Consider the following 13,850-nt stretch of genomic DNA (forward strand, 5'->3'; position numbering starts at 1 on the left):
GCAGGTATGTTCAAAGTCTTATCCTTCAACTAGCTGCTACATACCAAATTCCACAGCAGTTCTTACATATTCAAGACACTTAAAGGCTGACCCACTCTGTGTTTCTTGGAGTCTGTTACGGAGAGCCCAATAGAAAACACACACACAAATACACATAAATCAGGCTGTCAACTATGAACAGCACATGCATGTTTTGAAACAATTCTGCTTCTTCAAACAATAACATGGGAGTCAGGAGCACTGATCCTTCGTTAACAGTCCTCGGCTTATACCGTGGAGAAATAGTCCACTAACATATGCACACATCATTCAGTTTGAGATAGACCTTATCCACAAATACATCTGGAAAGAGCTGAGCAATTAGACTTGGCTGTCTAGCGTCTATTTTGTGGTAAACGACAGAATAAAACGCAGCTTGCGCTGGGAGTTAGACTCTCCCACTGCAGCCATTACGATTTGTTTCATCCAAATAGTACGGCAAATCATCTCATCATATCTGCCTGCATCAGGTGCCCTTGATTCCATTTCTCCCTTTCATCACACCATTCCTGCTGCATGCGAGCAGCTGGCTTGATAATGTGTTTGGGTCTTGATCACTTGTGGTTCCTTGGTCCCCTGCTAAAAACTCTAAAAGAAGTAACTGAGGTCCTCTCTCCCCATGGTATTTGGAAATCTTTGGCAGGTACCTTCTAAATTGATTTAACTCAATAAAAATACAGATGAATGCACAATTTCATTGCTAGCCAAGGTTCAATTCATTTACTATGCAGCATCAGTAACACAGACAGAGCAAATGGATGACAATTTCTAATCAGAATGATGCAAATTGAGGTTGATGCCCTAGTAAACAAGTCTATTTAAATGCATTAATAATGGCAGTTTGCCAAACTAGGTTATAAACTTCATTCCAATCAGCTCATCTTTGCTTAGATCATTTGAATACTCAAGTTACCACAGGGGAAAAAGGAGTAAATACAGTTTTTGACTGATGCACTTTTTATTTCACTTTGTTTTCACCCAAAATCTTTTTTTTAAAAACAATAGCCTTTAAAAAATAAAGTCTAATCACATACTGTGCCTATTGATTTATATTTCCATGGCTAAAACCAGAAGCAAAAATTAACTTGCATTCAAATACATCTAAAATAACATGGAGGAAAAAATAATTTGAGTTCTTAGTTTGTATTTTCAGGACTTGAAGGTTACATATAACAGGGGTGGTCAAGGGTAGCTCTCCAGATGTTTTTTGCCTACAACTCCCATCAGCCCCAGCCATTGGCCATTGACATATAAGAATTCACTGCCTTCAGTCTATCTAGCAAACTGCATACACACACACACACACCCCTAATCTAATTTCAAATAATAAGCCAAAAAAGAAATACAATTATTCTGCTTCCTCTATTATCTCTGTCTGCAAGGGTGTTGAAAGCACCAATTACATGCCAGTTTTCAAAGCATCAATTCCATCTTTTATGACCTTTTAGCATACAATTCATTAAAATGATTTTTATTCATTCTAGTCAGCAACAGATTTGTCCTACAAACATTACTACAGATTTTAATAACTGGATATATTAACCTATTTAATGTTAGACGGGCACATATAAGACAAATTACAGCTTCCCTTAGATGCCTTATACAAAACAACCTTTGCTTTAAAACAAACAAGAGTTTTTCTGGACATCAAAGACTAGTAGATTTTTATTCTACTATAAGTCTTCATGAACTAGAACCTACTATCAGAACTAGAACCTGACAAAGATGCAGCAGAGAGATAACTGAACATATGAACATAATATAAGCCATGTTGGATCAGGCCACTGGCCCATCCAGTCCAACACTCTGTGTCACACAGTGGCCAAAAAAACCAGATGCCATCAGGAGGTCCATCAGTGGGGCCAAGACACTTGAAGCCCCCTCACTGTGCCTCCCTCCCAAGCACCAAGAATACAGAGCATCACTGCCCCAGACAGAGAATTCCAGCAATACGCTGTGGCTAATTGCCACTGATAGACCTCTGCTCCATGTTTATCCAATTCCCTCTTAAAGCTGGCTATGCTTGTAGCCGCCGCCACATCCTGTGGCAGTGAATTCATAACTGAAGTTATGAAGAAAAAAAATCAGATGTAAACAGCAGAAATGCAGGAAAAACAAGGTGAGGTGTAATTACATAAAATTCAAATGTAATTAAGAAAAAAGTTGAGAGATCATTTATAATAGCAGTAATGGGTGACAGAGCAATTGCTCTTGTCTTACTAACCTAGCTAACGCAGGTAACAGCTGAGGAACCCCAAGTCACTGAGCAATAGTATCACACCTCCTTCGCCTTACTATCCTTAGGGATTTTTGGTTCGTTTTTTATTGGTAACTGACTGCAAAGCCTAGCAGAAATGGATCAATGTTATTGATAACCAAGAAGTACTTAGGTGCAATTAAAGCTGCCCTGTGCTAATGAAGTTCGAAACTGTTCCAACGTGGCTCCCAGCCCACGTACAGGAAGGGTGCTGCTGTCTGATGTTCCCAGCTGCAGATGGCCTATTTATTCAAACAACAACAGGCATCTGGCAGTTCAGAAAAGTAAAAATACTATCCCATGATTTGGAAAACAGTCTCAGTAAAGAAAATATATTAGACCAAACACACACACCAGTTGCTAAATACTTTTATTCTACTGAATGACAATAACCATATTATCACTAAGTTTTTATCACTAAAACTAAAATGTCCAGTTCTGCAAGGCCTGCAAGACTGTTCCAGCTGTCATTTAACTAAGATGATGACCATCGCAGAGGTATTAGATCTGAATGGATGTTTGAGACTACTGAATGCCATCTTTAAATTGTACTGAAATTAGCATCAAATTGCTTTAATTTAATGTTTTAACTTAAATGTTTTTATTGTTATTTTATTATGAATTCTGAGCCACCTGCTTCAGCGGGGAGGGGGCAGGATATAAATCAAATAAACGTAACCTAACCTAAGAAAGCCAGTTTGGTGTGGTGGTTAAGTGCGTGGACTCTAATCTGGGAGAACTGGATTTGATTCCTGCTGCCAGCTGGGTGACCTTGCGTCAGCCTGCTCCGGCGGGGAGGACGGGATATAAGTCTAATAAACTCACACTCATAGTTCTCTCAGAATTCTCTCAGCCCCACCTACTTCACAAGGTGCCTGTTGTGGGGAGGGGAAGGGAAAGGAGATTGTAAACTGCTCAGAGATTCCGAGTGAAGGGCATGGAATAAATCCAATCTCCTATTCCCTTCTTTGCTGGATTATAAATCTGCTGCGTACTTTGAGCTCTTTCTCTCTCCCTCTACTTGTTTGACTTATCATTGAGTGATATTTACATGAATGATATGCAGAAGAGCTGCTCAGACTACCCTCTATCACAGGCAGGGCTTTTTTGTAGCAGGAACAAATTTGCATATTAGGCCACACCCTCCTGATGTAGCCAATTCTCCTGGAGCTTACAGTAGGCCCTATAAGAATATGGCTGTGAGCTTTTGGAGGACTGGCTACATCAGGGGGGTGTAGCCTAATATGCAAAGGAGCTCCTGCTGCAAAAAAAAAAGCCCTGGTTACAGGTAAGTAAAAGTAACCAAGTGGAGCTTGCCACATACCTGCATTACCTTCTGCTGAATCTCTTCCAGCTGAGTCCGCTTGCTGCGCTGCCTGCACACTTCCTGGTAACGCGTGTACTGCTCTCGGAGCGAATCCAGAAGTTTCATCACCTGGGGCTGAGCAAGCAGTTCGTCATCCATAGGAGACCACGAGACTCCTCCATCTGAACCGTTAAAGCGGCGCTGCTGTAATTCAGATAACAACTCATGGCCTGTAATGACAAAAGTTGTCGTCATAATTAACCCCATGAGACTCAGATGTAGAACAGCCAAGTTAAAAAAAAAAAAAGACAGAACAGAGCTAAATGTTGCAAAATCTCAAGACTAGGTGACGGGCAGGCCTTTTTTTTGAGCAGGAACACAGTTCTGGTTGGGTTGGCAACAGAGGGTGTGGCCTAATATGCAAATGAGTTCCTGCTGGGCTTTTTTTTTTTTTTTTACAAGAAAGCCCTGTGTGAAACAATGGTGATGTCAGGGAGTGTAGCCTATTATGCAAATGAGTTCCTGCTTGGCTTTTTCTACTTAAAAACCTTCTGGTGACAGGCAATAAAAACTGAGGAACCAGCTTCATATTGTGTCTTGAGATCAGTCCGTTTCAGTTCCTATGCAAATCTCTGTTGGTGTTATATTCATAGCATGACATGGGGACAGCTGAATCCATCATCAGTGATGTCACAGACCCTTCCCAATAGAGTAGCCGGTTAGTTCACTCCCTTCCCAATGGAGTAGCCAGCTATTTTACTCAATCTCACCCAATTATCTTCCTTATTACAACTCCCATCCCACATGCTTTTTCTTCATGCAGGTCCCATGACCTCCAGCACAGGCTTCACACTCCATCAGGTCTTTTCCATCAGTGGAAAAGCTGGTGGGATCCAACCCAATAACCTGCACGACAGCACTCCAGATCACAATGGGTTGGATTCAAAGCACTGCTGATGGAATGAAGTTAGAAGGATGTCATTCTGCCTCACCTCTCCTGATGGAGCCCTCTGAGCACCTTGACGTTCTGGTTTCAGTAGTCAAGGGACCTCAGGAACATAATGGGAGATCATAATGTAGAGGTCCGCAGTGCCTCTACATTATGGTGGTGGTGGAGGCAAATATTGTCCTCCCCTTCTCCATCAATGGAAGCACTACTTCTCTGGCTTAACTGTCATTATGCTAGTGGAATGACTGTGTTGGATCCAATCCAAATTCCTCACAAATTGGGGGAGGGGAGGCTGTATTTTGCAGAAAATATATACTGGACACAATGTGACGAAACTGAACAGTTCTAAACATCTCTCATGTCCAATGTGAAGTTTTCCCACTGAAATCCATTAATGTAAGCATATTTCACCCACTATGTTTGGGGAGTGGGAAAAATGTGATACTCCCAAAATGAAAAGGGCTTTGCTGAGGAATGACTTCAGGATCCTGAGCAACAAATGGGTGGAAAGTGGCCTATTTTTTGAGACAGAAACTGAAGGCCCAAAGTCTACATACTGTTTCCATAATAAACTCTAAGTTAGCATCTTGCCAAATCTAACACTGTCCATTATCCTTCCCACTTGATTATTTATAAAAGAGCTTAAATTCTTAATTGCCTTCTTGGCATTCTCAGAAGGTCAATGAGCAATTCCAGCAGAAAGAGAGATTGATGCTTTATTTCTGTATAGTTGCTGTTCCCAGAAATGGGATGATAGAATGGCAGTGTGTGGAAAAAATATATATATTAAAATGACAAGAATAAAGTCCTAATAGGCAATATTTTCTGTAACTGAATGGTTGACGGTAAGAATTCAGAAGCCCAGAAGTTAGACAAATGGCACACATCACCCACTGTCTTATCAAGACATAAATCAATAAAAATTAGAATAATGATGCCACAGCTGTCCTAGTTCAGCTTACTATACCTGTCTGCAGAACGGTCTCAGGATCAACAGATGGAAGAAAATTTAAGTCTGCAGACCTTGAAATAAAAAGATAAGTTATTGTTAATTGCATGTTAAAACAAACAAAAAACCCAGTACCCACAACAGTAGCTAGAAGCCTCAGAAAGGATTTTGGCTTTTTTACATACTCCAGCTTGGCTAGTGTTGGTTCATTTGCACTATGACTACTACGAATATCTGTGTTGAAACAGGGCGTCATCTTTGAAAAAATGGAATTCTGATTATATTATTGATATTTTGAAAATGTTATTAGAAATGAACATCTGACATTTTTTGCCTTATCTGCTTTTCAGTTACTTATCCAGTGAGACAGACGGCTGACCTTAAGAACATAAGAGAAACCATGCTGGATTGCGCCAATGGCTCATCCAGTCCAATACTCTTGTGTCACACAAGAGCCAAAAGACCAGGTGCCATCAAGAGGTCCACCACTGGGGCCAGAACTCCAGATGCCCTCCCACTTACACCCGCAAGAATCAAGAATACAGAGCATCACTGCCCCAGACATAGTGTTCCATCTATACCTTGCAGCTAATAACCACTGATGGACTTGGGGGTGGTGTTACAATCTTCTGGAGCAAGAAAGCCCACGATGAGCAAAGCCGGTCATAAATCTGCCCAAGCCATAGTGAAATTCTCACATATTAAAGGAGGGCAATATATTCCAGAAGCCCTCAAATTATACCTGGCTAAAACTATGCCCCAACTCTAGGCCCTTCTAGTTCTGCACCACTGAGCGAGTACAATCAAAATATCTAAGATCTTTATTCAAAATGGCCAGCTGTATCTCCAATGCAAGTCTGCACCTAGAATCCAGTCAGGCCAAAGTAGAACCCAGGACATACAGCTGTTCAGTGTGAAAACTGAGCTTCGATCCAGCACTACGATGCACAATCTATACTGACAATACATCAGAATCTCAGTAAGTTTGGAAAAATAATAAAGAGACCAGTAGCACCTTTAAGACTAACAAAATTTATTATAGCATAAGCTTTCGAGAAACACAGCTCTCTTCATCAGATACATCTGATGAAAGCTTATGCTACAATAAATTCTGTTAGTCTTAAAGCTGCTACTGGACTCTTTACTATTTTTGCAGCAACAGACTAACACAGCTAACTCTTCTGACTCTATAATCATAGAAGGCTTGGACACACCCACTGTAGAAACGATATAGACATGAAAAGGAGCTATCTTTTCTTGCTTCATCATAATGAAAGATACTGCGAAAGTAAATGTCCGCTTCAATAGACTGAAAATGCAAAGGTTGGGATCCCCCCTTTTGAAACTGAGCAAAATCACTGCCACCTCTGTAATCTCAACCTGAGTGGTAGTTCACCTTAAGAAACAAGCGCGTGTACTGAACCCAAGTTATAATACATCCAAGATATTTCACAGCACCACTCTTGAAAAACACCTGTACCATCTCAGCAGAGCATTCAGCATGTTAAAACAGGATTTAACTAACTAGCAATAAAAACAAACAACAGGATTACCTCTCTTTCTCTTGTTGGTTTCCTTTATCACTTCCACTGTTGATTAAGGCAAGCTCATCCAGTAAGGATGTTGATTCTTTTGTAAACTTTTCAAACACCTATTATAAAATATCTATAGTTAGTATTACAAAGACTGCAAACTTTATTCTAGCATTTGGAGAAGACTGAAATTAACAGTATAGGCATATGATCACATTACCACACTGATTTAAAGTGCTCCGACTGTTTTGTAGTAGTGGCCGGTGTCAAACAGTTCATCGAAGGTTGAGTACAAAGGCATGCAAATTGAACAGCAAAACCCTTACATTTCAGAAAAGTTTGCTTTTAATTTTTTTTTAAAAAAATAACTCTGTCTAATCCTTTCCTTTCTAACAACCATCTGCTAAAGATAAAAGAAGGCTGAACATTAATTTGTTTGACATTTGTGCAGTGCATTTCTACAGTGGACTGTGATATAAACCCTCTTGACATGCTTTTTAGACGAAGCTGGAATCTCACTACATCTTGCAAACTTTGCTCTTGTAATCCCCTTCCCCAACATGTACTGCTGATGTTAAGCCCAATACTCAGATTGCTGCAACCTTGCAAAACCCATTGGATACAGCTTCAATGCTGCATCAGTCACTATGCGGTATTGCCACCCCATGTCGATACCAGTGACTGTAACATGTGGTCAAGAATGAATCTACTCAATGCAATGCACAAGTATAACATGGTGACTGATGTCACAAATTATGGCAGTGACAAGTAATCTCAGGATACTACTAGTGACTTAGAACTTTTTACTTAAGCTATTGGTAACTTAGGAGCAGCTATATCTCCAGCTACAAGCATCTGTTTATGAACGACTAACAATAAGGCATCCTTTAAGAATCTGCGAGAGAAGCCATAACTAGATCGTTAAAACAGATATGAAGATGAAAGAGGAGGAGGATATTGGATTTATATCCCATTCTATACTCTGAAAGAGTATCAGAGTGGTCACAATCTCCTTTACCTTCCCCCCGCCTCCCACAATAGACACCCTGTGAGGTAGGTGGGGCTGAGAGAGCTCTTACAGCAGCTGCCCTTTCAAGGACAACTCTTACAAGAGCTATGGCTGACCCAAGGCCATTCCAGCAGCTGCAAGTGGAGGAGTGGGAAATCAAACCCAGTTCTCCCAGATAAGAGTCCACGCACTTAACCACCACACCAAACTGAAGCAGAGATATCAGTTCTTCTCTTCAAACCAGCCAATACACATCACCACATACTTGACATTTGAATGTGCTTAATAATGTTGCTTGATTAGGTTGATTTTTAAAAAAAATCTCTACATTCATTATGTCCATATTTTATTGACATTCAGTGCCTCATCTCTTAATGATCATCATCAACTTTACCTTTTAAAGTAACATCAGTGCTATTGCCAGGATAAATAAGAGGCTTGTTCTAACCTCCTATGAACAGCCTCCTGAATCAAAAAAGACAAAAGTTGATCAAGAAACTAACCAGCCTCTTGTTTAGCCAGTCCATGTGATCATAAGTCAAACTCCCTCCAAAGTCTTCTGTCAGCTGGCATGGTTCTATGTACCGAGTAAGCTTGTTTGCAGATACTAAAATAACCTGTATATTAAAAAAAAAGATATGTAATACCTTATGGCTACTAAGTAAACACTGTAATTAACTTACCACCATAACATTTTTGACAAGCATTATTAATGCTTTAGTATCTTCATTAGTCCAATCACTATTGATGTGATAAGCGTGTTTAGTGAGAAACAAGTCCTATTGTGTGCATAATCACTTGCTCCTTAGCAGTGATTCTGGCTTTAAGGTAGAATTACACACTTCATGACCAGTGCACCTTGCAAACAAGCAATCTAAGTATTACTTAACATGAACACAGGATGTGGCAATTAAGAACTTTTTGAAGTCGATTTTGCTATAAAATAACAAAGTGAAAAACAGGCATCTGAAAAAGTGTATGTCCCCTTATATTTTGGTCTGGTCAATTGTTTGAGAAGATCTTGTCTGCTATGATAAAAATAAATTCTCACAGTAATTGCAAATAAGTGACTTTATTTTCATTGGTTTTCTTCTGGAAAAGTGAAGAACTGCTGTTCTGCTGTTTGGGGTCTTCTACTAAAAAAGAAATCAAGTTCAACAAAGGAAGAAATGCAGCTTACTGAGCTTGACAGAAGCTACTCATTTAGGATTTTATTTTATATTAAGTTTACCCAAAGACAATAGATCAGGGGTGGCCAAACTTGCTTGACGCAAGAGCCACATAGAATAAACTTCAGATATTTGAGAGCCACAAGACAGGAAGGGAGGAATAAAGGGAAGGAGGGAGGGAAGAAAATAGATGGAGAGGGAGGAGGCAGGGAGAGGTGGAAAGAAAGCAACTTTAACTTTAAATGCATTCCCCCGAGGTAATTTAAAGCGAGAGATGCCTTTTCCAAGCTGGCAGACAGGGCAGTTGGGGCTTCAAGAGCTGCACAATATGTGTGAAAGAGCCACATGTGGCTCCTGAGCCACAGTTTGATCACCCCTGCAATAGATCCTATTTTAATTTCAGACACAGTTTGCTAATTAAATATTGTAGCCAGCATAATGCCAGTGATTCAAATGTTGTACTAGGAACTGGGAAACCCACATTCAAACCCTTATCTGTAATGAAGCTTGCTGAGTGACCTTGGCTGGTCACTTTCTTTCAGCCTAGTCTGTCCTGAGGATAAAATGGAGGAGGGAATAATGATGTATACCACTGAGTTCCTCTGAGAAAGAGAGGGATAAAAATGTACTAAACAAATATTTTCAAATAAAGTAAGTTAAAAACAAAATAGTAAATAGTGTAGACAGTTATACAAGGCCAGGAGAAGAGTTTACTCTGTTGAAAGTACATTTAGAGAACAGTCCTTAAACACCTCTGCTCTGAATTCTACTACAGTCTATTCAATGGGACGTACTCCCAGGAAATTGTTCTTAATTGTACTGTTAATGTTTCTTTAGTTACAGAACAGTCTGCCTGGTTTGTGAACAAGATGTTAGCTCTCCTTCCAACTTAGTTTTTCCAAGTTCTGACAGCCTTCTGCCAGCAAGTTCAACATACAAGTAATTAGGCATTGTAACTAGGATACATTAAAATCCCTGAAGTTTAAACAAAATTCAAGATTAACAAGAACATAAGGGCTACCGTCCCAAGAAAGCTCTCCAATATAAACAATGACTTCCTCCCGTTTAAACAGTTGACTGACATACCTTATTGCTACTGGATTTTGAATGGCACTACATACATTGGCTCAGTGTGTTGTTGAGCAAAATGAGTTAACTCATCTACATGAGGCTGCTGTTGAAGACAACCCGGAAACTACAACTGGTCCAGAATGCAACACCCAGTGGCTGTCAGTGAATATATGTTACACATTTTCAAACAGCTTCATTGGCTGTCAGTCTGTTTCTGAGTTCTATTCAAGGTGCTGGATATGACCTTTAAACCCCTTCATGATCAGGGACCCATATATCTGAAATAATGTCTTCCATCAATATGTCCCTGTGCACCAACTCTAGCTGCCAGGCAGCATCTGTTAGCTGTCCCCATCATTTAGGGTAGCCCATCTGCCACTGACCAAAGCCAGGTCCTCTTCCATCAGTGGCTCCAGCCCTGTAGAACAGGTTCCCTGATTTGGTAAGGTGATCCCCTCCTTGGAGGTGATCCCCTGCTTAGGAAGCCCTGCTTAGTGATCCCCTGCTTAGGAAGCACTGCAAGTCCTGCCTGTTTGCAAGGGCTTTTGAAGGTGTTTGAATAGCAGGCATTTTTTAAGAGCGGGAGCTCAGGGCTTGTTATTTTATCTTTGATGTTAGTTGGAGGTATTTCAAACTTATTGTCAGCTCCCTTGAACCAAGAAGGAAGTTGGGATATAAATGTTTAATCAGTAAAATATAAAACCACACAGCGGTCACATATCTACCAATGCACAAAGACTGGAGAAAGTAACTTATCCAGGAGTGTGGACCAATGTTCCCTCTAAGCTGAATTAGTATGAGCTGCCTCACAGTTTTTTAGCCTCCAGCTCACACATTTTTGTCTTAGTTTGGGAAACATGGCCCCAGAGAAAACTTTATGCAGTAGCTCACAGTTTTAATGCCAGTAGCTCACAAAGTAGAATTTTTCCTCACAAGGCTCCACAGCTTAGAGGGAGAAATGGTCTGGACATGACTGCTTTCTTCACCATCCCTAAAATCTTAAGTAACCACTGTAATATCAGTTTTCACTGATGTCCTCTACCAAGGTAGGCCAATTCACAGGGAATGCTTCCCCTCCCCCGCATGCTTTATGCCTATTTTTTTTCACTCTCACAAATGTGAATATGCTTTAGCAGCAATGCAACTGGTTCCGGCATATATAAATCTACCATAATTTCTAGTTTTTGTTATTTCAAATCAAACGGTGCATGCAAAGACTTTCAAAGGGGTGGAGGAAATCTGTATACCAAAAGTTTACTTGGCAACCGCATGGGCTCCAATATTGTGAGAAGATTAAATGCCCTGAGAGAATAAGGACAGAACTGGACAGATGGTTGCAGAGACAGAAGTAGCATTAATAATTAATGCCCTGAGGTCTTCAAGTCCCTTTTCTATACCCACCCACAGGAGCCTTATTCATGGTTTGGAAGAATGGGGGGGGGGGGCGCGTTGATGCATTCTAACTCTGCTCTAAGTCAGCTTCCTCTGTGGTTCTACAGCTTTGGAAAACATTCTCAAGCTGAATCTCTCCTTGTTTTGTTGGAATTCTGCTGGTTGCAAAGCTCTTGAACACAGTTAAGAATTTCATGCAATTACTGTAGTTAGCAATTATGCCACTGGCTTCAAAGTTGTCTTAAGATAAGGAATCTATTAAAGAACACACCCATGGAGGCATTTAGGCATGTGCTCAACCACCCCATTTTGGCTGGATCATGTCCAGGGTAAAGACATCATAAAAGAAGCAGAAGGACTGGATATTTCCACCACTATAGATGAAGATTTACAGGGGACAGATTTAAAACAAAACCATGCCATCATGACTACCAGGGCTTTTTTTTTTTTGTAGCAGGAACTCCTTTGCATATTAGGCCACACACCCCTGATGTAGCCAGTCCTCCAAGAGCTTACAAAGCACGGGTGGAATTCTAGCAGGAGCTCCTTTGCATCAGGGAGGCCACACCTCCCTGATGTAGCCAATCCTCCAAGAGCTTACAAAAAAGAACCTTATAAGCTCTTGGGAGGATTGGCTACATCAGGGAGGTGTGGCCTCCCTGATGCAAAGGAGCTCCTGCTAGAATTCCACCCTTGCTTACAGGGCTCTTAGTACAGGGCTCTTAGTAAGCTCCAGGAGAATTGGCTATATCTGGGGTGTGTGACCTAATATGCAAAGGAGTTCCTGCTACCAAAAAGCCCTGCCTGTTACAATTATCCTATTCTTCTTTTCACCACAGTCATCCAACACACTGAATAACTGTCTCAACAGATTCATTTTTTATCTGTAGCCCAGTTATATTAAGAAAAATATATACATGCTACCAGACCAGGATTTTCCAAGTAACATAAAGATACTACAGAAGCTTCCTAAATACAAAGGGAAATGAAGGGGTCCCCCCCCCTCCTGAAGAATGTTTAATTTATTTAGAAATACTGCATGCTGGCTCACCCAAACCTTGTTGTGAATACTAACACAACAATACCAATAAAACGTTAAAAAGATCAAGTCAATAAAACTAGGACTATGGGTTGGATCCAGCCAACTTTTCTATTGGAAGAAAATGGAGGAGGGAGTTCCTGTGACCAACAAAAAAAAAGCTATGCTGCGGATCATGGAGCCTCCATGTAGAAAAGCTATATGGAATAAGGAGAAGAATTGGCTGAGACTGAGCAGAAAAACTGGCTGAATCCAACCACTTTTCACCCACTCCATCCACCCAACCAGACTAGCTAGTCTAATGGTGCCATCCTACACAGTTACTCCAGTCTATCCTATACAGTTACTCCAGTATAAACCCAGTGATTTCATACAGTGACTCTTATAGAATTGCACCACAAATAACTTTTGCCCATTTAGAAATTCAACGTAACAGAAAACGAGTACATTTTGACTTACATAACATTAAGTGAGTGACCTCTACCATAAAGGTACAAAAATATCCCGGGGGAAATCTTCAGAAAATACATTTTTTGTTCTTGCTCTTGAGATGCAAGTTCTCATACTTTCACCCATTAAAATATCCTGTCCATGAACACATCATAAGCACTCACCATTTAAAATCTGGAACTATTTTAATCTTTACATCAAAAAGCACATTAATTAGTTATCCAATTTCCTGTAGCATTTTCAGCATGATTACAATGTAACTCAATTACTAAAGCCAAAACCCTCACATTTCAGTACAGTAAGTTTGCATAGTTCAAACATGCTGCATTTTATGTTCATAATGGAGGTTCCATTATAGCAGTAGAAATTATCCACATGGCTACAGCAACACTCTTTAATTAAATGTCTATCTTTACCGACTTTAATTAAATACTTTTTTTATGATTAATTACTGATATTGAACCAGCTCCTCTTTAAGTGAAATAATTAAAAAATGGCCACATTTCCAAAAGTGCTGGAATACGGATATTATCCTAGGCTCATTAGTACATCAGATTTTTACTTTAGGCATTCTGCTTATTTGACTGGAAAAACACTGCTGCCAAGTGAATTTTATCAGACAAGTAGAGAATTTTAAAAATCAGAAACAAGTTTCAAACAAAAGAGGCCTGCAGTATTTATGATAATA

General features: G+C 40.1%; 1 protein-coding gene across 2 annotated transcripts in view; it reads right to left on the reverse strand.

Annotated features, from left to right (window-relative positions):
* The window catches only part of SESTD1 (SEC14 and spectrin domain containing 1), a 54,087-nt gene that overhangs the window by 22,087 nt on the left and 18,150 nt on the right, over window positions 1-13,850 (reverse strand). The window contains exons 5-8 of one of the 2 annotated variants that reach the window (XM_060256932.1): window positions 8,545-8,658; window positions 7,054-7,151; window positions 5,519-5,574; window positions 3,621-3,832 (exon numbers count right to left, since the gene is read on the reverse strand). In XM_060256932.1, coding sequence (XP_060112915.1) covers window positions 3,621-3,832; window positions 5,519-5,574; window positions 7,054-7,151; window positions 8,545-8,658 — 480 coding nt within the window. The remainder of the gene's footprint in view (window positions 1-3,620; window positions 3,833-5,518; window positions 5,575-7,053; window positions 7,152-8,544; window positions 8,659-13,850) is intronic. The other variant, XM_060256933.1, reaches the window with a different exon arrangement.

Source organism: Heteronotia binoei, chromosome 16 (genome assembly GCF_032191835.1).
Source record: "Heteronotia binoei isolate CCM8104 ecotype False Entrance Well chromosome 16, APGP_CSIRO_Hbin_v1, whole genome shotgun sequence".
Lineage (NCBI taxonomy): Eukaryota > Metazoa > Chordata > Lepidosauria > Squamata > Gekkonidae > Heteronotia > Heteronotia binoei.